At 52.6% G+C, this 22,850-nt stretch overlaps 1 protein-coding gene across 1 annotated transcript; it reads left to right on the top strand.

Moving 5' to 3' along the window:
• Window positions 1–3,337: 3,337 nt before the first annotated feature.
• Window positions 3,338–19,130, top strand: P2rx1 (purinergic receptor P2X 1). Its single transcript, XM_052196041.1, has 12 exons — window positions 3,338–3,736; window positions 12,079–12,226; window positions 12,429–12,500; window positions 12,884–12,953; window positions 13,130–13,226; window positions 13,605–13,685; window positions 13,967–14,108; window positions 16,290–16,417; window positions 16,758–16,848; window positions 17,247–17,312; window positions 17,674–17,775; window positions 17,978–19,130. The coding sequence occupies exons 1-12, from the start codon at window positions 3,600–3,602 to the stop codon at window positions 18,041–18,043; spliced, it is 1,200 nt and encodes a 399-aa protein (XP_052052001.1). The 5' UTR covers window positions 3,338–3,599; the 3' UTR covers window positions 18,044–19,130.
• Window positions 19,131–22,850: the final 3,720 nt, after the last annotated feature.

Below are 22,850 nucleotides of genomic sequence, written 5' to 3'. Positions count from 1 at the left end.
TCCCCACTGCATGGTCGGCCTGGGAAGCATGAGACTATATCATAAATAAATAAGAAAGCACCATAGAAACAGTTAAGTGAACCTGTGCTGCCCATGGCAGAGGGCTGGCAACCTTGCGAACTGACTGAGAGACAAGCCTCTTCAGTGAGCCATTAGCATTGGAGAAAGGAACCTATGTCAGCCAGAAGCCCCTTGTGACTGGACAGAAAAGGTCTGCGGAGAAAGATACACCAAGAATGGAGGTGGACTAGCAGACCATGATGCCTTGGGCACTGAAGGATAGGCGCCAGCCTGGTCATGGCCCACCCCGGGAGGGAAGAGGTCTGGAAACTTCAGGCAATGGGGAGAAGCCAGGCCTGGGGCCATGGCTGGTCCCCAGCCTTCTCCACAGACCTCCCCTTGACTATTAGGTCAAGAGCTTTGTTCCAGCAGCATTGGAGGGGCGGCTGGGAGGACACCAGGGCAGGCCCACACAGTGTGGGAGTCGACTGCCAGGGACCCTGAGTGGTGAGGAAACAAGCTGGAATCGATGCCACTCACCCTGTTGAGGGCTCAGGCTGCCCTCTGGGCCTGGGCAGTGGCTCCAGGATGGGCACTGACCCCCTCCATACCCACACAACCGCTAAATTTAGCCAAGTAGGGGAGGCTGTCCTGGGGCCGAGTCGTTGGCAGCAGGGCCATGTCTCCCTACAAGGCCCGGCCCAGAACAGGAGCTGGCCACCCGGCCTTTGGGCTTATAAGGCAGGCCTGGCAGATCTCCAGTGTTGGAGTCTTCGGGTGGGACCTTGGCCAAGCCCTTAGACTTTGGGGAGCCTCTCTTCCAGCACAAGCAAACTCAAGAACTTCTTGTTCCATGACCTTTGACCAGGTGTTCAACTTCCAGAGCCTTGGTTTCTGCATCTGTATAATGGGCATTCTAGCATCCACTTTACAGAGCCATAGTAAAGAAAAGGCTGCTGAACTCCATCGTGTGGAGTTCTGACATGTGTTCTCTCCACCTGTACTAACAAAGCCATAAGATAGGGCCACCCACAAGATGTCTGTGCTTAGAGTGAACCAGTGCGAGGGAGATTTATCCTGTGTGTGTGTGTGTGTGTGTGTGTGTGTGTGTATTGCTTGCACATCTGGAGGGGTGTGCATATGGAGGGGTGTGTGTATGTATGGAGGCTGCAGGTCAACATCAGATGTCTTCCTCACCAATGGCTCCCGACTTTTTTTTTTTTTTTTTGAAACAAGTGTTTTTCATTGAACCTAGAGCGCACTTGAGTTTGGCTGGCCCATGAGCTCCAGGGATCCGCGTAGCTCTGCCCATCCAGCTCTGGGTTACGGATGCTGCTGAGCCCACGTCAGTGCTGGGGATCCAAACTTGGCTCCTCATGCTTGCAGCGATGCACCACCCTGTAGTCTCACGTGGTCGGCTTGCTTCTCCAGGGTTATTATCTTTTTTTTTTTTTTTTTTGGTTTTTTTGGATTTGGTTTTTTCTGAGACAGGGTTTCTCTGTATAGCCCTGGCTGTCCTGGAACTCACTCTGTAGACCAGGCTGGCCTCGAACTCAGAAATCCGCCTGCCTCTGCCTCCCAGAGTGCTGGGATTACAGGCGTGCGCCACCACCGCCCGGTGGGGTTATTATCAAGAAAAGGGAACTGTGCCTTTGGTCTCCGCTTGGGTCTTTCAGTGCCTTCAGGTGGCACTCTCTGCCTGAGGGCTGGGCTGAGGGGCTACCCATCTAGCTGTAAACCTGGCCTTTTGGGGAAGGAGTCAGAAGGGGGAGGATGAGGAAAAGTGAAAGGAGGGAAGGGAGGAGGTGAAGTGGGGGGAGGAAGAGGAGGAGTGTGGGAGAGCATGGCGTGGCTTACTGGACAATGGCTGCCTTCCTCTTCCTTTCTCTTCCCCTCAATCAGAGCTGGTCCCTCTCTAGAATATGGTGTGAGCATCATCCGGGAGGGCACAGAGATGGCTCAGTCTTAGTGCCCACCCGCTCCTATCACAGACGGTTCATCCCTGGGCCTCCTACTCCAACAGCTGGACATGAAGTCGGCTGGGACAGGGACATGCTCTTTTGTTTGGGGTCAAAACAAGGTCATGGAGTTGAAGCGCTGGCTCCTTAGGGAGAAAAGTGAAGGATGTGGTTCCCACCACCCTGGACAGTGGCGTCAGACAGTTCCTACTGGAATGTCAGTGTGTGTGTGTGTGTGTGTGTGTGTGTTCTATCCGAGAGGTTGGGACTGGTCCTGGGAGGGGACATCCAGAAAGCAGCCCAGTTTGCACAAGGGCTCGGTGCCCTGCCCAGGCCATTTGCTCCCTGTTCATGAGGAAGAAGATTCCTTATCAGCACTCAGCGTGGGGCGGCTTGGCCTGGGGCACAGGGCAGTGAAGGCTACTGAGGAGACTTGTACTTCAGGCTGGTTCTTCCAGTAGGCCAGGGTGAGATTGCTCCCCTCTGACCCTAGGTGTACAGTGTGAGCTAACCTGATCAGATTCTTGGAACCCCTATGCTGAGCATAGGGGTCTGGGTTACTATTGCAGAAGGCAAGGGTTTTACTGGACCTGAACCCCAACTTGAACAGTATATTCTAGTTCTCTGTCCTGGGGACCATCCCCCAAGGGCTTCTTCACTCTGTGGGGAAGGTGTTACATTGTCCCACTTTACAAGAAGCAGTCTTAGAGAAGCCAGACAATGTCCCCACGCCTTCAACAAATGACACAACTGTCTAATATTAGGCTCTCCCGGCTGGATCTCAGAACTCCCCAGGGATAGGTGACCCTAGTCTCGTCTAGATGTCTACCTCCCTGTCTGTTCTGGGGGCAAGGACAGCGGGAGCGGTGTCAGGAGTACAGTCAGGCAGGTCAACAGAGGGAGAGCAAGGCTGCACAGAGAGACGCCAGCCTGAGGCTGAAGTTAATGGGTATGTGCCAGGCTTGGATCTGAAGGGACTGGCGAACAGGGAGTGCCCAAGGGCAACTCTAGGCGACAGGACTTGACGTCCAGTTCTGCCCATCTCCCTACAGGTCCCCAGGACCGAGCTGTCTACTCTGTGCATCTCCCTACGGTCCCCAAGACTGAGCTGTCTACTCTGAGACTGTCGAGGTGGGGATAGAAGTAGCACCCTGAGGGATTTCATCCCAAGTCCTGGCCAGACCCTCCAGTTCTGTCCTGTCAGGTTCCTGGAGTGGGGGTAGCCAGTAGCTTTATCTCTGGCCCTGTGGCTGGTGGCCATGGTGGTTTCCGGACAGCAGCTCCTGTTTCCGGAGGCCCAGCAGGGCCCAGGCGGAGCCTAGAAGGGTAGTGGGGCTGGGCCTGTTGGCCTCACTGGCTCCGCCTCTGCCTATCTTTGGGAATTTATTTCACGGGCACCACTGGCCGGTACTCCACTGCCTGCCAGCAGCCAAAAGCTGTTCTGATCACCCTGGGTTTTTCTTCCCAACCCAGACCCCACCAACGAACTTCCAACTCTGGCCCCACCGGGCTTGCTCTGTTCTTAAGGGGCGGGGAAGCCCCCAGTCACTGCACTGCTCTCATTGTAGATACAGATGCTTGCCTGCCCTTGACCACAGAGGCCGTGCTGGGGGCTCATCTCTGAGCCCCTTCTGGCCCACCATGGCCCGGCGGCTGCAGGATGAGCTGTCAGCCTTCTTCTTTGAGTATGACACCCCCCGGATGGTGCTGGTACGAAACAAGAAGGTGGGAGTCATTTTCCGTCTGATCCAGTTGGTGGTTCTGGTCTACGTCATCGGGTGAGTCTAAGTCCCCCTCCTACCACCTTTGGGTACCAGTCTTCTGCATGTGCCAGTCCTCAGAGCTCTGGGGTACTGAGGAACCCCTCATCTCTCTAAGCACTGGGAAGTTCTCCTGGTGAGCCTCCATGCCTTAAGAAGAAATAGGCCATGCTAACCCACTGTCAAGATGGAAACACCAATGCAGGATAGGACACACTACTCTGGGTGCATGGTGACCAAGGATTGTGGGTCCTGAGGAAGTGACATTGTAAATGGCCCTTTCTAGCGACTGAGAGGTACTACCTGCAAGAGCCCTTCTCACCTCCAGCTTTCCACACGCAACTGAGATAAAGCAACACCCCATTTCAGTCGCCAGTAGAGAGGCTCTGCTCCCGTCTCTCCAGTCTGAACGAAGGACAACCTGAGCTATCCATGCCCCTGGGAACTGAAAGACAGTTGGATTCTCAACACTTAGCATCTTGATGGAGGCACGGAGCAGGATGTAGTCTTCATCCCCAAGTGTGGCATCTCCTTCTCTGGCACAGGGTTGTGGCAGCACAGCCTCCCTCAGCCATCTGGCTAGCCTGGGAACCACACAAAGGCTATATTTTAAAGTTCAATCTGGTTATTCTGAAAGCTAACAGGCCAGGCAGGATCTTGCATTTGCGTGTGTGCTGTGTGGGCTAACATGATGTTATGTGACTAAACCTGTGTCCTGCCTATGTCCAATATGTTTAGCCATGTACCAATGGCTTTATGTACCTATGTTGGATGTGTAGGCATATATATGGCTGTGTCTCTGTCTGCCCTGGGTCTGAGGTAGCTGGGTACCAGAAGTGTCACATGTCAGGGGCATCGTGTTTACTCACAGTCATGCTAAAAAGAGCCCCTCAGAGGCCCTAGGGTCACTAAAAGGGTTGGGTGCGTCCTAGTGGGAACCTGAGAACACCCAGCACCTCTGCATGACTGTGCTGTGTGGTTCTGAGGCTCTACACATTCCCACTGGGGGGACTGGGACTAAGAGGGCCCAAAGAGCTACTCATGAGGCGCTAACCTCTCGGTGCTAACCTAGGCCCCCAGAACAGCCTTTCTTCTGTTCACTGGTCCCTAAGATTCAGAGCTGGTCAGATGCAGCCAAGGCCAGGTCCCTTCGACTGCACTCAGACTCTGTCTCCCTCTTGGTCACAACCAAGTCAATTTGGTCAATCAAACTTAGGAGGAAAACAGGCCCAGGGAGGAGCCCTGGAATTTCTAGGTCACAAGGCAAATCAGCCCTGGGCTCTGCCTCCTCACTTCCCGCCCCCGCACGGTTTCTATGAAACTTTCTGATGGGCACCAATAGCCACTTGCTGAGCTCAAAAGGAACATAAACGTCCATCATTAATTATTTTCTAGTTCCTCCAGGAAGGAGAAGTCACTACTCAAGCTGAGCCTGTTTCTCACTTGAGGAGATCAAAATGGTTGTTCCTACTCAGGCCCCAGGGCCTCTCTACTGCGTTTTCAGAACTGTGGCTATGAGCAGTGCCTGGCTGTCACAGTGTCGGAACAGAAGGGACAGCCCCTTAGCCGTGATCCATACCTCCGTGACAGGAACTTCACTCCATCCCTCTTTCCTTTCTTCTGGTTTATCAGTTTCAAATGGATGTAGCTCTTGTTGGTGTGAGGGCGGGGATATCAGAGGTGAGGGATGCAACCAGTCTCACTGAAATGCCCAGTTCACACAGCGGAGCCAAAGGCAAGGTCTTCAGGTCCTCAAACCCAGGCTTCCCTGCCCACCGGGCAGTTACTAGCTCCAGCTATGGCACCTACTGTCTCTGTCGCCCTCATCTGGCCACTGCCTGATACTACACTTACTCCTGCAGGTAAAACTCCGGAGCCTTGGCATCTCAAGCCAAGCTCTTCCTTGTGAAGGGAAAAGACCTTGCTATAAGGATCCTCCTCTTTCCTAGATGTTTGTCTGGTCCTGTGGGTGCTGCAGGGAAGTCGGGGGCTCGGGGACAAAAGAGTCAGTCTCTGGGCGCCAGACACGGTGAAGCCCACATTGGAGACCGGCAGCATGGAGGTGGAGAGAGACACAAAGTCCAGCCCCAGAACATAGTTCCGATGAAAGTGGCCTTTGACGCAGGCAGGCAGGCAGGCAGGCAGGCAGACAAGAGGCTGAGATGCCAAGATCTGGAACAGGCTCAGAGACGGAAAGTTTAGGCCTTGGTCTCTACTGGTCATGTTCTTCCTGTACATTTAAGGCAACGGGGGAAGAAGCTCTGGAAGGTGGGCCTCTGCGGACCTGGATTAAGGTGATGTCACAGGTGGAGTGCTCCAGTTGGAGGGATTGGGCTGTGAGACAGACTGGTCTAGCCCCTCCTGCTGGAAAGCAGAGGAGACATGGAGTACAAACTTTGTTAGGTGGGTTTAAGTGGGCCAGACGGGCCAGGAATGGAAGTACACATATTAGCCCCAGTCAGGTAGAAGAAGGTGGATCTCCGTGAGTTTGAGGCAAGATTGATCTTCACAGAGAGTTCTAAGACTCTAAGGCAGCCAGGGTTACATAATGAAACACAGTCCAAAACCAAAAAGGGCCAGTTGTATTTTGTGTTTGTTTGATTTTTGAGACAGGGTCTCTCTACATAGCCCTGGCTCTTCTGGAACTCACTGGGTTCTGGCTTCAAACTCACAGATATCCACCTGTCTCTGTCTCCCAAGTGCTAGGAGTAAAGGTATGTGCTACCACCATGTCTGGCTCCAGTTGAATGCTTTGTTTGGTTACTGAAACTTGCGTGAGACTGACTTCAAATACCATAATATCCACCCTTTCTAAGAAGGTCATTATTTTTTAAAGAATTATTATATATATATAATAATATATAAATATATGAGTACACTCTTGCTGTCTTCAGACACACCAGAAGAGGGCATCAGATCCTATTACAGATGATTGTGAGCCCCCAGATGGTTGCTGGGAATTGAACTCCAGACTTCTGGAAGAGAGTCAGAGAGTGCATTTAACCATTGAGCCATCTCTCCAGACCCTGAAAGTAATTCTTTTTATTTTTTTATTTATGTATTAGTATTATGTATTAGTGTTTTGCCCGCATGTATGTCTATGACAGATCTTGGAGTTACAAACAGCTGTGAGCTTTCATGTGGTTGCTGGGAATTGAACTCAGGACCTCTAGAAGAGCAGCCAGTGCTCTTAACTGCTGAGTCATATCTCCAACCCCCTCTTTTAATTAACTTACCTTTCATTTATTTGATGTTAGGAATTAAACCCAGCGTCTTGGGCATGCTAATTGTACTCCCTGACCACTGAGTTATTCCTTAGTTTTCATAAACACACACACAGACACACAGATACACACAGACAGACACACAGATACACCCCCCACACACACACACACAATTCTAACCCAATCAGGCATGGTGGTATCCCAGCACTCAGTATCCAGAGTATCATGAATTCAAGGTTAGCCTGGGCTACATGGTGAGTTCCAGGCCAGTTTGGAGTACCAGATGACACTGTCTCAAATCAAACAAAAGCTCACAAGTATGTTGTTTTTATTTTTCACAAGGTTGTATAATTCCCACTTGTAATTACATTTCTGTCACTCAAAAATATCACACACACACACACACACACACACACACACCTTCTCCTCACTGCTTGCCTATTCTGGGCATTTCCTATAAATAGAACCACATGCCATGTGCCTTTTTGTATCTGGCTTCTTTTTCTTGGTTGTGACATAAACCAGTAACCCAACGCTTTTTATGGCTAAATAATATTCCTTGTGTTGATTCATCATGTCTTGTTTATTAGAGTATCTGAGGTTGGACATTTTAGGCTGTTTCCACTTTTTGGCTCCTATAAGCAATGCTGCTCTGAGTATTTGGAGACCAGTGCTTGGGTGGATATTTTTTTCCTATAAGGTATACAATACAAGTCAAGTGAAATCCCATATTTAAAAACGTGAGCAACTTCAGAGAGCTGTTTTCCAAACAGCCCTGTTGCATCAGAGATGCCTGTGAGATGTCTGTGTGGTGTGGAAGGTGGATGTGAGTCCCCAGGTATATTAATCACCTCTCTTGTAGCCGAGACAAAGCTCCTGACAAGAGCAGCTGAAGGCGGAAGGGGTTTGTTTTGGCTCATGGTTTGAGGATACAGTCTATCATGATGGTGAAGGCTTGGTGGCAGTAGCTCTGGCTGTGGTGGCAGGAACTGGATGGCCAGTTTCCTCAGCCCTCAGTCAAGATGCAGGGAGAAGGCTGGCCTGCTTTCCCCCTTCATATTCAGCTCACAGTGTGGTGTTGCCCACATTCAGGGTAGGCATTTCCAGCTATGTTAAACCGTCCTCCATGGGGATGTAGCTCGGTTGAGATAGTATCTGCATAGCATGCGAGAAGCCCTGGATTCCATCCCCAGTACACATAAAGGTGGGTGGAGGTGCATCCCCGTGGTCCCAGTACTCTGCAGGGCAGGTGGAGGCAGGAGTTCAAGGTCATCCTCAACTACACAGCGGGTTTGAGGCCAAGCAGGGATGTTTGAAACTTTATTTCAACTGGCCCAAACAACAAAGCCAACTTCCTCTCCAAAAACAGTTAGCTTATTGCTTTTGGATTCAGCCTTGTCCAAGTTCTCAGGACAGAGACAGAATGAGGTCAAGTTCTTTGCCAGTATATTACAGGAACGACCCAGATGGCCTAGTTCCCAGCAGAGCTTGTATCCCGCCCCCCATGAGACCTCATGATCTTGGTCCCCACTGGCTGCATTTCTCTTAGCATCCTTGTCTTCTAAATTCCCACCATAATGCCCTATTAAGCTCTGCTTACAGCATCCAAGGGCTTCTCTAGCCCACAGCTCCAAACTCTTCCACAGAGCAGTTTCAAAGGCCTAAGTTGTACATGGTCAGCCTTATCTGAGCAATGGACCCATTCCTCAGAACCCAGATCTGTTCTGGCAAAGGTCCTCTACAGAAACAACACTGACAGAATGTATGTGTAGCACAGAAGAGGAGCCACTAGATGGACTTACACAATAGACATGGGCCAGGTGTGCTGAGGCTGAGAGCCCAGGAGGGGATCAGTCTATGAAACTGGATACTTCAGGAGTCCCAATATGGCGCTGGAGGCCTGGACGATTCCTGGAGAGCCACTAATTCTTGGCTCACATTGGAAGACCAAAGAAGGTAGGGCCTGGTGTTAGCAGAGGGTGTCAGCTGCACCAATAGCACACACTCTAGGAAGAAATGAAGGCAGACAGGCAACATTGCTTTTTCTCTGACTTCTTTACTTCTGGGCCTGTTAGAAGGTACTGCTCACTCTGAATTGACTTGCCCACTCTGTTCATCCTCTGTGGACAGGCCCTGAGGTGTGTCTGCTAGGTGACTCCAGATGCAATCAAGCTGTGATACCAAAGCACCCAGAGATGCAGACATCTGTACAGACTTCTTGAGGGCACACTCTTGGGTTTTGCTCACTTCTGTGGTTTTAGTGTCAAGAACAGTGCCTGGCCCAGAAGATGGGCTTGATACATACATGTTTGTTGAATGACTAACTAGATGAGTGGGGCTGAGATGTGGGGGCAGAGCCCAGAGGTGGGGGGTAGATCTTGAGGCAGGTGTCCCTGTGTCCCAGAACTCTTCCCTGGACTGAGAATGGAGGCACTGGGAATGTGGAGGATCTGAGGAGAGAGCTTCATTTGTATGCGGCTACAGTGCCCCAAGTACTTTGCTAATTTACTTGAAAGGAACTCATAGGACCCTCTCCAAGCAACTACCAGCATATTTTCATCTTTGTGGGCCCGGCCTGAGTATACAGCCTCGTTAAGGATTTGCCCAGTGGGCAGTGCCTTCGAGGGAGGGCATCCTCTATTTTCTTGAGAAGGTTGGGGGCTCAGAGAGCTTTAGTTTAGCCTCTTGCCTGAAGCCGTACATCTGGCATGACTAGTACACGGATGGACCACTTCCCTGTGTGTCTTCTTCCCAGGGAACTTTTGAGAAGGGAGCCCCAGGAGAGCTGGGCAGACTGGCAGGGGTCATTCCTGGAAGGAGAGGGGCTTCTGAAGACCCGCAGTGTCTTTGACCTCAGGCCTCTTTGATGATTTTTTTCCAGTGTGGTAACTGTAAGGCCAGGCCAGGCCAAGGCTTTGGAGGAGCTGGCTCAGCGGTTAAGGGTGTGCACTGTTTCTGCAGAGCATCTGAGTTCAGTTCCCAGCACCTACTTCAGGCGGGCAGCTCACACTCATCTGCAATTCTGGCTTCACGGGGTTCAATGCCTTGTCTTAGTCTTCATGGTCATCTGTACTTACGTGTTCAACCACACACAACCACACACACATGCGCACACGCACACACACACACACACACACACACGAGTTAAAAATAAAATCTTTTAAAAAGACATAGCTTTGGAATGACAGGCCTATTGCTGGCATGCCAAAGCTATTATTATCAGAACTGAGGTCACAAATGCCAGATTTGACATTTCCTTTTGACCCCCGAAGACCAGCAGGCAGACACAGCCCAGAAACTGGGTAATTGGTCCCAGCCCATAGCTGGGGCAGGAGAGGAGCTCCTGGGAGACACACCCACACCAGTGTGCGCAACCCTGGGTGGGAGGCCTCCAGTCTGGGTCTGCTCCTGTTTGACCTCTCGGGAGTGGGGCATCCTCAGACTTCAGATTCTCCACCCATTGTGTAATGTGTTGCTTTGAGGCAAAGAGCGAAACTGGGGTTCTGAGGATGGAGATGTGAAGGGGAGACCAGGAGCTTCTCTAGGAGGGCTTAGAATGTGCAGCAGCCCCTTTAAACTGGGGTGCAGAGCGGAGGTCTGACTGCAGAGAGGAACCTTTCTTCCTGAAGGGGTTGCCTTCCCGCAGGGCAACCTGGCAGGCAGCCTCTTACGAACCTAGACCTTTGTTGGGATTCGCCTGTTGCTATTTGGGGCCTGCAGGGGGCAGCAGTGACCACACTTAGGCTTCTAGACAGGAGGGGATTAAAGTAGCAAGACCAGCTGCTTCCCTGGAGCCCAGGGCCGGGAAATGACAGTGACTCTGGGACTAAGCCTCGGAGAATCCTGTCCCCAGAGGAGATGAGGCTGAGCTCTTTGTCCAGGTAAAAGACGGAGGGAGCAGAGCATGCACTCCTACAGTTCCCCCTGCAGTGGACTATGGGTGCAGGTTCCAGTGGGCACCGCATCCTAAAGCTACAGTCTCTTCTAAAGGAAGAGGTATCCTCAGATAGACAATACAAAATCCTCAGATAGAGATTCAAAATTTCCAGTATAAGCAACAGAAATGAAACCTAAGCTAGTTCAGACAATGGAAGAGACTTCATTGGCTTTTGTTGTAGGAAAGTCCAGAAACTGGGTTTTCTCCCCAGGGCTCCAGCAGCAAGGTCAAGAGTCTGGTCCTCTCCGTCTTCTGCTTCCATCCTCAGGCTCTTGCATGGAGGTGGCAAAAACGGCTGCCATTAGTGTTGGGGTCTCCCTGGCACCCTGCTTAGCCATCCATACGTAGGAAGTTGATCCTAGTAAATTTTTCCTAGTAAACCTCGGTGGGGGGGGGGGGGGAAAGAAATCTGGCTTTGCTACTGACACTCCTCTAATGACAGTTAGACTCATTATTTCTGCCAGAAGGGTGGGACATTGATTGGCAAGCCGTGGTCATGTGCCCATCCCTGAGACTGAGGTCAGTCCCACTGAACCTCCTTGGGTAAATGTGAACCAGTCACAACACCTTGGGGGAGGGGGCCGGATGCTGCAAGGTGGGGGGTACGGTCTCTAGGCCCATGCCCTGGCTTCACCTACCCCTTCCCCCCCCCCCCCGCCCCGTTCTCTTCCTCTCTTTCTAAATAGTAATGTAGTAATGGCAACTCACGGCTTTTGCTAGTGCCGGTTAGTATCCTAAGCAACGTCTTTTCATTAATTCACTTAACAGACTAGTTCTAGTGTTATAGATGAGGAAGATAGAGAATCTACTCCACACTTCATGGCACTGAGGGGCAGTGCTAGGAGGCAAAGCCAGTCACCTGGGAAGTCCTCAGACTTTGCTAGAAGTCCTGTGGAAAGAAACAGACTGTTGGGAAGGAGGATGGGGGTCAAGAGCTGGCCCGCTGGCCCTGGCAAACAGCACTTGGAGAAGGAGTAGGAGAGTCAGTCAGTTGGGAGCTGCATGAATTGGTCTCCTCCTTGGCCGAGATGAGGTAGTGGAAAATTATGCCCTGGCCAGCAGGGGGCAGCAGGCAAGGCTGTCTTGGCTCCAGCATGGGAAACTACTTGCAAACCAAAGAGACTAGCTACTCGCGTCCTTGGATGTCCTGTCTAACAGTGTGCAGAACCCTAACTCCCATTTCCCCTGGCCCTCGGCAGGTGGGTGTTTGTCTATGAAAAAGGATACCAGACCTCAAGTGGCCTTATCAGCAGTGTGTCAGTGAAGCTCAAAGGTCTCGCTGTGACCCAGCTCCAGGGCCTGGGACCCCAGGTCTGGGATGTGGCTGACTATGTCTTCCCAGCACACGTAAGTGGTACTGTCCTTCCTCCCATAAGCCCTGGCTCTCTGAGGGACCAGTCCAGCTTCCTGCTCTCTGGGCCTCAGCCTCCCTTACTGTGAGAGTTCGCCATGACATCCTGGGATGTGGTGTCTGCTGGGTGTTAGGTGGCGCTCTCTGGGGCAGTGTTTTACCAATTCACTCCATCACCGCTTGGCCCTTCACTTCCAGGGAGACAGCTCCTTTGTAGTTATGACCAATTTCATCGTGACGCCTCAGCAGGTTCAAGGCCATTGTGCAGAGGTGAGGACCCCACCCTTCTGGACCCACAGGGGAAATAAAATAATGGAATCCCCGTGGGCCTTGGTGGTAATGTGGGATGAGTTTTCAGATTGGGGTTATGATGTAATGTTTGACAGAGAGTCATATAAAATAACCCTCGGACCCTGATGGTGCCATTGTTGGGCACTGGGTCTCTCCATCCCAACCTCCCCTGCCAGTGGACACTGGCACTTGTCAGCTGGGCAGAGATGTAGGATAAATGTGGGAGAAGGAAGCTGTGAGCAGGGGTCTCCTATGGGATGTAAGATTTTACTCCATGTCTACACTGTGGCCCTGGGGGTCGAGAGGGTCCTCCTCAGGACCCCACCACAGGGTCGGGGGCCAGCAGCTCTCCCATCCCCCAGAACCCAGAAGGTGGCATATGCCAAGATGACAGTGGTTGCACTCCAGGAAAAGCAGAGAGGAAAGCCCAAGGTAAGACCAGCCCCTTCCTGTCACCTCCACAGCCACCTTGCCTGTGCCTGCCTCTCTCTGTACCCCGCACCCCACCAAGCTGTTCTCCATGCAGAGTGTCTATGCCGCTCTCATCCTGGCTTTCACCTAGAAGCCCAGAACGGGGTGGGAACCCAGGGGTTCCTGTCTCCCTACAGGTATTCGCACGGGCAACTGTGTGCCCTTCAATGGCACCGTGAAGACGTGTGAGATCTTCGGCTGGTGTCCTGTAGAGGTGGATGACAAGATCCCAAGGTAACTGATGTCTTCTTCTTCAAGGGAGCTAGAGACAGGGTTCGGGCCCACAGATGGCATTCTTGCCATCTAGATCTGGCAAGAATGGGGTCCTTATACTTCTGATCCCACCCCTTAGCTTATCCATGTGGCCCATGCCCAAGAGTCTCCCTGGTCTAGGAGCCTATAAGCCCCTGTCCCATCTGCAGCATGGCCACTCCAACCCCACTACACATCAGTGCACTCTCTGCAGAAGCCCTGTGCTCCCTGCTCCCCCTGCTCCTCCTGCTCCCTGCTCCCCATGCTCCCTGCTCCCTGTGCTCCCTGCTCCCTGCCAAGCTCTCCTGGGCATATAAATACTCTTGGGGAAGGGCACTGAGTCAGTGTTGTCTCCCCCAGCCCTGCTCTTCTTCATGAGGCTGAGAACTTCACCCTCTTCATCAAAAACAGCATCAGCTTTCCACGTTTCAAGGTCAACAGGTTCGTGGGAAAGGAGGGCAGAGATGCAGGTGGCTTGACACAGCTGCAGCCGCTCGCTCTCAGCGCACTGTCTCCCTCCCTCCTTCCCTCCCCCGCCCCCTCCCCCAGCTGCTCTGCTCTGTTCTGCTCGCATCCTGGGGGCAGCAGTGTTGGCCTGCCTCCTGGAGAGCAGACTTCTCTGGAGGAGGGACACTCTGTGGAGTTCTTGAGGGCGCCTACTGCTGAGTGAAGTGAGCCCCCTCCCCGCTGGCCCATGGCTGCTACCCATGCCCTCCACACAGGCGCAACCTGGTGGAGGAGGTGAACGGGACCTACATGAAGAAATGCCTCTATCACAAGATTCTGCACCCACTGTGCCCAGTCTTCAGGCTTGGCTATGTGGTGCAGGAGTCAGGCCAGGACTTCCGCAGCCTTGCTGAGAAGGTATGGATGGGACGGAGTGGGACCAGGGGGAGGGTACAGCTGGGTGTCACAATGCAGCTGCCAGCCCCATTCTGCCTCTCCCTGCACAGCCCAAGTGTGTGCATGCAACTGTCCCCTAGTGCCAGATCTCCTGAGGGTTCTGTGCAGGTCCTCCTGGTGTGAACATGCCAAGGAGGAGGAAGTGCTAAGAATGAAGAGATGTGGGCAGACAACGTCATCACCTGGATGTTTGATGGTTCCTTCCTTCCTTTTCCCTTCCTTCCTTGCTCCTTTCCCTCCCTCCCTCCCTCCCTTCCTTCCTTCTTTCCTTCTTTTCTTCCTCCCTCTGTCCCTCCCTCCCTCCTTCCCTCCCTTCCTTCCTTCCTCCCTCTTCCCTCCCTTTCTCCCTCCCTTCCTCTTTCTCTTCTTTCCTTTTTGTTGTTTTAGATCAGGGTCTCCCTATGTAGGGAGCCTAGGCTGGCCTCAAACTCCTAATCCTCCTGCATCTGCCTTCTCAGTGAAGAGTACCGGTGTGTGTCACCACAGCCAGTATAGTTCTTAGTTATCTTTTCTGCTAAGAATGGGCCTCACAGTGCTCACCAACACACCCCACTTACGACACTTGTGTATGGCAGAGGTCTGCAGATGTTTGCTTTCAAGAAGCACGTGGAGAAGGAAGCAGCCAGGCAGTGGCTAACTGTGCATGTTCAAGCATCAGTCTGCCTGACCCCCTGGGGCTGTTGGCTTCACAGTCTGCCTGTTTCTAGAACCCACACCTGCCCTCACCCACCCAGAGCTCTGGATCTGTGTTCCTGCCTCCCTGCTGAATGGCTCAGCTCCCTGCCCACTTCTCTAATCACCTCTCCACCCACCTGCCCTGCTCCTCGCCTCCCTTTACTTTCTGAAGTGTTTTCTGCTCAGACTTCACAGGGCTGTTCTAGTTCAAAGGCTGCCTGCTTTGTCTCCCACAGCACTGTGATCTGAGCCAGGAACTGAGAAACAGTGATGAGTGACAGATGGCTCTGTCCCCTTGGACCTGACAGTCTTAGAGGAGAGCCCCGTCAATAAGTAATCACACAGAATACACAGGACAAGCCAGGTGTTCTAGCACACAGGAGGCAGAAGCAGGAGGATCACGAGTTCAAGGCCAGCCTTGGAAACACAGTAAAACCCAGTCTCAAAAAAACTAAGAAACTGAGAGATGGCTCGGTAGTTAAAAGCTCACACTGTTCTTCCAGAGACCAAGCACCCTTATCAGGTGGCTCACAACCTACCTATCACTTCAGCTTCAGGGAACCCACTGACCTCTTCTGGACTCCGAGGGCACCCACACACATGACAGCCATCCACACAGATACATACATGAATAAAATGAAAATGAACAGAAACCAGTCAACCCACCAAAGCAACTAAAACCAAAATCAGACAAATGACTTAAAAGCAAATGAGAGTTTTGTTTAGGAAAGAGGGACATATTTTAAACTGAAGCGGTGGTCAGGGAAGCATTCACGATAAATGGCCAAATAATGAGAAAAGGCCAGATTTGTGAAAGAAGAGCAGATACAAAAGCCCTGTGGTGGGGAAAACGATGTATTCTAGAAATGATCGCTCAGTGGTGGGAGGGGAGAGCAGAGATGGTGACAGACCTCAGTGTTCCTTCTCAAATACAGAATCTCCTCTCTGAGATGGTACAGGTGGGGAACAAGGTAGCCAAAAGGATAGTGCTTGGTTGAAAGCCTAACAATTTGAATTTAACCCCTGGTCCCACAAGGTAGAAGATGGAAGCCCACCCTTGCAAATCATCCTCTGACCTCCACAGTCATAATGCTCACAATGTGTGTGTCTCTACACACAGAATTAACAGGGTAAAACAATGTTTCAAGGAGAGTACAGGCACCATCTGTAAGTCAGGGTTTGTTGTTGCTGGTTGTTTTTGTTGTTGGTTTTTGTTTTGTGTTTTCGAGACAGGGTTTCTCTGTGGGCCTGGCTGTCCTGGAACTCACTCTGTAGACCAGGCTGGCCTTGAACTCAGAGATCCCGCTGCCTCTGCCTCCCAAGTGCTGGGACTAAAGGTGTGCACCACCACTGCCTGGATGTCTGGTTTGTTTTTTCCTCTTTTAAACTCATGAAGCCATCTTGCCAGTCTAGACAGGAGTTTTAGAATCCTGAAGGCCAGATCTTAAGTGCCTGTGTCCGTGGCAGGGCGGGGTGGTTGGCATCACCATCGACTGGGAGTGTGACCTGGACTGGCATGTGAGACACTGCAAACCCATCTACCAGTTCCACGGACTGTATGGGGAGAAGAACCTGTCTCCGGGCTTTAACTTCAGGTACCTGACAAGCCCCAACCTGTTTCTGGAATGACATGGGTTGACAAATGTTCCCAGAGGGAACCAGAGGACCCTAGATGGCCTCCAATCCTGTGTGAGCTGTCAAACAGGAAGCCAGCAGGAAACAAAACCTTAAATGCTTGAGTCCCTGGGCCTGGGTCTCTACCCCTTGGGGTTCTGTTTGGTGGGAGTCAAGAAAGTGTTGACTTCAACTCTCCTGGTCAGAGGCTAGCCACTCTCCTTGATCAATGCTGCAGGGTCCCTTCCTAATGCTCAGGTGTCCAATGTGTTTTTGTCACCATCTCCTGCTTCCTGTCTGTCACCCCCTCCCCCGACACAGATTTGCCAGGCACTTTGTGCAGAACGGGACAAACCGCCGTCACCTCTTCAAGGTGTTTGGGATTCGCTTTGATATCCTTGTGGACGGCAAGGTGAATGTCCCATGTGAGGGGAGGCTGCCAAGGCTCCTTCCTGCTCTGGATGTCTGTTGCTATGGGTGATATGAAATGATGTGAGATGTTATCGTTATGAATGGTATGATGGGATGGGTGTGTCCAGAGATCTGCTTTTAATGACCGTGGACATGGGTGATGACCCTGGCCAGGCTTTGAACCACTGCTGTGGCTCTTCTACATTCTCCTTGGGTCTAGGGGAGCAGGGTTAGGGTCAAAGCTCTCATCATACCATGACCTGGAGCTGGCTCTGAGGAGAGCTGTAGCCCTGGGCCACTGGTAGTGGGAACAGTGTGGAATTGTGGGAGGAGGGCTTCACCTTTTCGAGCTGGGCCCCTTCTATTGACCTGGCTCTCCCCTGGGCCTTGCCCTACCAGGCTGGGAAGTTTGACATCATCCCTACTATGACTACCATTGGCTCTGGGATTGGCATCTTTGGAGTGGTAAGTACTGGAGGTGCATGCTTGCTGTCTGGAGTTTGGCTGCTCCTCTTCTTCATTCAGTAGAAGAACCCAAAACGTGACTATAGCTACCTTTCATGAATGAGACAGCAGCTGCTTTCCCAATCTAGACCGACGGTGTGCCTGGGGAAACTGAGGCTCAGAGTTAAGGCAGGAGCGAGGTGGGATGGGCTGTCTGGGTCCCAGGAGGGGCTTGCAGCACCTTTTCCTGTCTTCAGGAAACTAGGGTCTAGAGTGGCAGGGTTCAGGCAGGACCACAGCCAGTGGGAACCACTGTAGGACATGGAAGGTCTGTATCTGCCTCAGATTCCCATTCTCCATCCCTGTCCCTCTCTGCCCTCAGGCCACAGTTCTTTGTGATCTCTTATTGCTCCACATCCTGCCTAAGAGGCACTACTACAAGCAGAAGAAGTTCAAGTACGCGGAGGACATGGGGCCCGGGGAGGTAAGTGAACTTCAACTTCTTGAGCAGATCCCTTCAGAGACCCAAAGCTTGACCTTGTGTTGGCGGGCGCTGTCCGGCAGGGCTTGGTGCTGCAGGCTTCCTTGCTGCAGGGCTGGGTGCTGCGGGGCTGGGTGCTGCAGGGCTGGGTGCTGCAGGGCAGTGCTTCCGGGGCCTGACTTGCTTTCCCACTTTGCATACACAGGGTGAACGTGACCCTGCGGCCACCAGCTCCACTCTGGGCCTGCAGGAGAACATGAGGACCTCCTGACCTTAGTCTTGAGTTCCAGACTTGACTCCGTGTGTGGCTTCCGGCAAGGGCTGGTGGCTTTGAGCCAGGGCAGAGGCCATTCCCAGAAGCTTCCCTGCAAGGCAGATACCAGTTGCCCTCTGGTTCAGAGTGGAGACAGGCAAGACATTGGAATTCAGAGCTCTGGGTCCAGTCCCACACTTCCCCTCCCGAGGGATGCCCCCTCCAGTTTTAGCCACCCTGGGTCCATGTGGCTGGGCTGTTCACACACCTATACCCTAGCTTTGTGCTTATGGCTTAGGCTGTCACTGTCTGGCCCACAGCCTCACCTGCCTGGGTTTGGGCCCTTCCACATGGCAGCCACTAGCCAGATGTGTCGGTTTGTGCTTAAATTAATTAAAATATAACAAAAAGATGGCTGGGTTGAACTAGTTATGGGGACACTTTTGGCCTGTGACTGCTATACTATACTGGATAGCAACGGATGGATGGTTTCACTGTAGGAAGGTCCAAGGGAATTCCCCGGGAGGCTTATCAGCAACTCGGATGCCTGATACACACCCCACCTCCTCCTGAACTAGAAGCACAGGCCACTTTGTAATCGAGGCTTAAGAATTGCTATCCTAGATCTTTCTGATTCTTAAGCTCCCAATCAGCCTTGGGTCAGCACCAACTGGCAGGTGCAGGCACCAAGCAGGGTCTCAAACACCCACAGCAAGCGTGTAGTGTTCTTGTGCCACACAGGGATACACGAACCCCCATGTGCACACCCCCTACACATACAACCCTCCACCCCCCTCTGTGGGTTGGAACAGCTTGGGTGCTGCAGCCACAGCCATCTGAACACACCGCCACTCCCAGGCAGGGACACATGGTCCCCATACAACGTCACCCCCACGGGGCGGTGCTCCTTCCTGAGGGAGTCACACCAGACCAGCCCTTCTAGCCACCGAACCTTACTCAGCTACCTCAAGTGGAGATGTAACCCTGATGAGTCCTGGCTCCTTGCCTGTGGCCCAGTCCCAGCTTCCCTGGCCTGCCCAGCTTGGCTGGAATATGAGGGCTGAGGAGGCAAGGAGTGAACCCCAATAAAAAGAATGAGGACGAATGGCTGTGGTGTTTTGCTTTCCTTTCAAGCCTGTCTGAAGTTCCGTGTGCTTGCTTGGGGGATGCGCAGCCGTGCCCAGCAGCTGAGATCCCTGTGAGGAGGCTGGGGAGGGGTGCCTGGGCCAAGCTGAGCCGGCGAGCCTACAGCAGTCCCTGAGCCCTGTCTCTTCAGGACAGGACACCAGCGCTCTTCCCACTATGGAGCAAGCTCTTCTGGCTGTGGGGCAGTTGAGCACACCAGAAGCGGCCTCAGGAAGCATGGTTGGGGGAAGGGCTGCTTGTCCCAGGGATCTGGGGACATTTCCACAGACATGAGGCTTGTGGCTGGAGGGTGGAGAAGGCCACATAGGCACACCCTCCAGCCTGGGCTCACATCCAGCCAGGGGTTCTGAGTACCTCTACCCCGACTGTGTCTACACCAGTCTGTCCAGCACAACTAGTCATAGTGATGGCTCTGTCCTGTCCAGTGTGGTGGCCACGTGCCAAGGGTAGCCAGTGAATGTCTGGAGTCAGTTCACTTTTTAGTTTTTTGTTTTGTTTTTAAACAGTTCCTTGTTATGTGGCATGGTTTTAAATATATAATCTTCTTGCCCCAGCCTCTCAAATGCTAAGATCACAGATATCCGGCACTATACCCAGTTCTGATTTACTTTTGATTCACTAAAATAGCTCTAGGTAGCTATTTTGCATGTTGTGGCTAGCAGAGTGGACAGCACGGACCAGTTGTTCTCGCAGACCTTGGCCTTCTGCCAGCTTCCCCAGCCAAGAACCTTCCATCCTCCTCTTTTCCAGTCCCCAAAGCCTGTGCCTACTGTTCCTTTCCCCCTGCGTGGAGGAAAAGAAAAGTATCCAACCAGCTCAGATGCGTCAGGCCAAGGCGGCCTCCTTTCTCTTACCCTGAGCCCTGTGTGCTCTCCTCTCCTGCCTCCTTCCCTGGCTCGCGTCCTGCTGAGCAGCACACCCCCTCTTCGTTGCCACCCTTCCAGAAAGACCAGTTTCTCTTCTCAGTAGCTGGTCTCCACCCCATCACTTCCAGATGCCCTAGCCAAGGTCACCAGTGGAGTCCTTGATGTAAACGGGGACATAGGGCCTGCATCTTGCTCAGCTCCCAGCATTTAACAGCTGTTCAAAGACTCCTTACAGCAGTGCCCCAGGACAGCCTCTCCCAACTTCCTGGCAGGCATGGAGTGTAGGGGAAGAAGGCCTCTTGCCGCTCTCCTATAGCTCACCCTGTGTCCTTGGCAAGTGACTTCTCTCCAGGGCTCCTCAGCGTGTCAGGGAACTGGCAACCTCTGCTAGGGCTGAGGTAAGAGAGACGCATGTGAAGTGCCCAAGGCAGTGCCTGGTATACACTATTGCTCATTTTACACACACACACACACACACACACACACACAGTCCTCTTGGTGCAGAATACTTGCTCCTTGGTTGGATATTTGGCTGCCTATAATGGAGGTTGTTTTTGTTGTTGTTGTTGGTGGTGGTGGTGTGTATTTTTTTTCCTTTTTTGTTTTGTTCTGTTTTGTTTTAAGATAGGGTTTCTCCATGTAATCTCTATAGACCAGGCTGGCCTTGAACTTGGAGATCCACCCACCTCTGCCTTCTGAGTGTTGGGATCAAAGGGACGTGCCACCACTGCCCAACGCCATTTCATGTTCTAGCTCTCACCACTGGGTCTGGTTATGTGACAAAATTCGAGTTAGTGGGACGTACAGGGAATGTCCTGCGGCTCTTTCTTTAAAAGAGCTAGTGTTGGGGTAGAGAGATGGCTCACTGGTTAAGAGCACATGCTGTTCTTACAGAGGACCTGGGTTCAGTTCCCAGCACCCACACGATGGCTCACAACTATCCATAAGTACACACAGATGCACATATATGCATACATGCAGGCAAAACATTCATCCACATGAAATATTTTTTAAAAAGAATTAGCACCGATCCTTCGTTATTTTTCTCCATTTCCAAACCTGGAATGCATACGTGATACCTGGAGCTCTGTCCCCCATTCAGAACCACGAGGTCAGAGGCCATCCCCAGGGCTTCCTGGTACAGGGGGGTGGAGAGAGCCACATCTCAAAGGTTTTTGGAGAGCAGAGCCATCATACCAGCCCAGAACTGTTTTTTAAAGACTTGTATGTAAGATTTGTTGTTGTTGTTGTTGCCTAGGTCTTAATTCTGATCCTACTTGGGACAAGGATTTTAGCTAAAAGAGCACTCTCCAAACCGGCTCTTCAATATTGCTCAGGGGAAGCACACCTGCTTAGGATGCAAGAAGTCCTGGATCCAATCTTCAAAACTGGGGGTAAAATGTCTCTGTAGCCCAGCTCTTTCCTGAACGCCCGCCCCATAGATCCAATCCTCCAGTTGCTGGACCCGATTAGTTATTCATTCAACAAATATCTGCCGGGTGCTCATCAGGAGATCAGGCTGTGCTGGATGAATTCAGCATGACCCGTGCTCTCAAGAGTTCCTCGTTTGGATGAGACGCGGGTGAAGAGGTGCTGAGATCTGGGAAGCACTGAGAAAGGGTCACTGGCCATACTGGGTATCCAGAAGGTCCTGGAGAAGGCTTCCTAACAGCAGAGGCATTGAACTAAGTCCCAAAAGACAAGTGGGGTTTAGGCAGGCCAGTGGTGAGGGATGAGTTATGGAGGGAAGGCTTGAGGGACCTAGTGGGAAGCGATGGAAGATCCTAGGAGGCAGCTAGCTGTCTGGTGTTTCTAAAGCCTGTCCTGGCTGCCCCAGAAAGGTGAATGGGAAGTGATACTGGATTGGGATGGGGGTGGGGCTGCGGCACTAATCAAGTGGAGGCATGACTGTGGTGGTGGAGTTCAGGGAGGGGCAGGAGGTGGAGAGAGATAGATAGACTTTAGGGATCTTAAGAGGCAGCATGGCAGATCCTCGTGCTACACCAGATGGGTCAGAAAACCTGCTACACAGGTAGCTCCTGGCTTCTGACTCCTGTTTGAGACAGAGACACAGGTGAGACCAGGTTGGATAGCAACATAGGTCTGGGTTTGAGGCAAGCAGTGACGTGTGTGTGTGTGTGTGTGTGTGTGTGTGTGTGTGTGTGTGTGTAGGGGGGGGGTGGTTCCAATAGACTAATAATAGCAGGATCCAACCAAGAGTCTGTGAGGGCCGAAATCCCCATGCATAACCACAGTCAAGGCCACTTGGTCCTCGAGGGCTCTTTTCCATTCCCTCTGCCCAGCCAGTTGCCTCCTGCTCCTCTCCAAACCTGAGTGCCGCCCCACCCCAGCACTCTGACGAATCTCCCTCCTCCTTTCCTCCCCCAACCCCAGGAGAACACTCAACTCCAGGCCCTTCTCCCAAGGCCTCCGCCTAGCCTCTCCTTGGTACGCACCGGGCCTCATCCCGAGGGAGGGATGCTCTTGCCTCTACAGACTAGGACACCGGGGCTTGAGGACTCGGGAAAAGCGTCGTACGCTTCAGGCCAGGCTGAAGGGCCCACGACGTGGCCTGAGGGACGTCGGGTTCCCCTAGCCTGCTTGTCTGCGGGCGCTGGGGGCGTGACGCGTCGGGGCCCATCCGCAGGGCCCCTCCCGAGCCGCCTCCTCCGGATCAGGTCGAGACCCGCCCCCTCCACCCCTGGGCGGGAGGACCAGACTCTGATTGGACATCTCTGCGGGGCGCTGCGCGACACAGCCAATGATCGCGGGCCGGCGCGGCGGCGGGCGGGGGAGCGAGCGCAGCCCGGAGC

This window comes from Apodemus sylvaticus, chromosome 10 (genome assembly GCF_947179515.1).
Source record: "Apodemus sylvaticus chromosome 10, mApoSyl1.1, whole genome shotgun sequence".
Lineage (NCBI taxonomy): Eukaryota > Metazoa > Chordata > Mammalia > Rodentia > Muridae > Apodemus > Apodemus sylvaticus.
This window is presented reverse-complemented; position numbering and strand designations above follow the sequence as displayed.

Excerpts from the sequence above, each read along its gene's own strand:
- P2rx1 (XM_052196041.1), top strand. The coding sequence starts at position 3,600 with ATGGCCCGGCGGCTGCAGGATGAGCTGTCAGCCTTCTTCTTTGAGTAT. Across the intron at positions 17,313-17,673 it reads GGATTGGCATCTTTGGAGTG|GCCACAGTTCTTTGTGATCT; the intron begins GTAAGTACTGGA and ends CTCTGCCCTCAG. Across the intron at positions 17,776-17,977 it reads AGGACATGGGGCCCGGGGAG|GGTGAACGTGACCCTGCGGC; the intron begins GTAAGTGAACTT and ends TTGCATACACAG.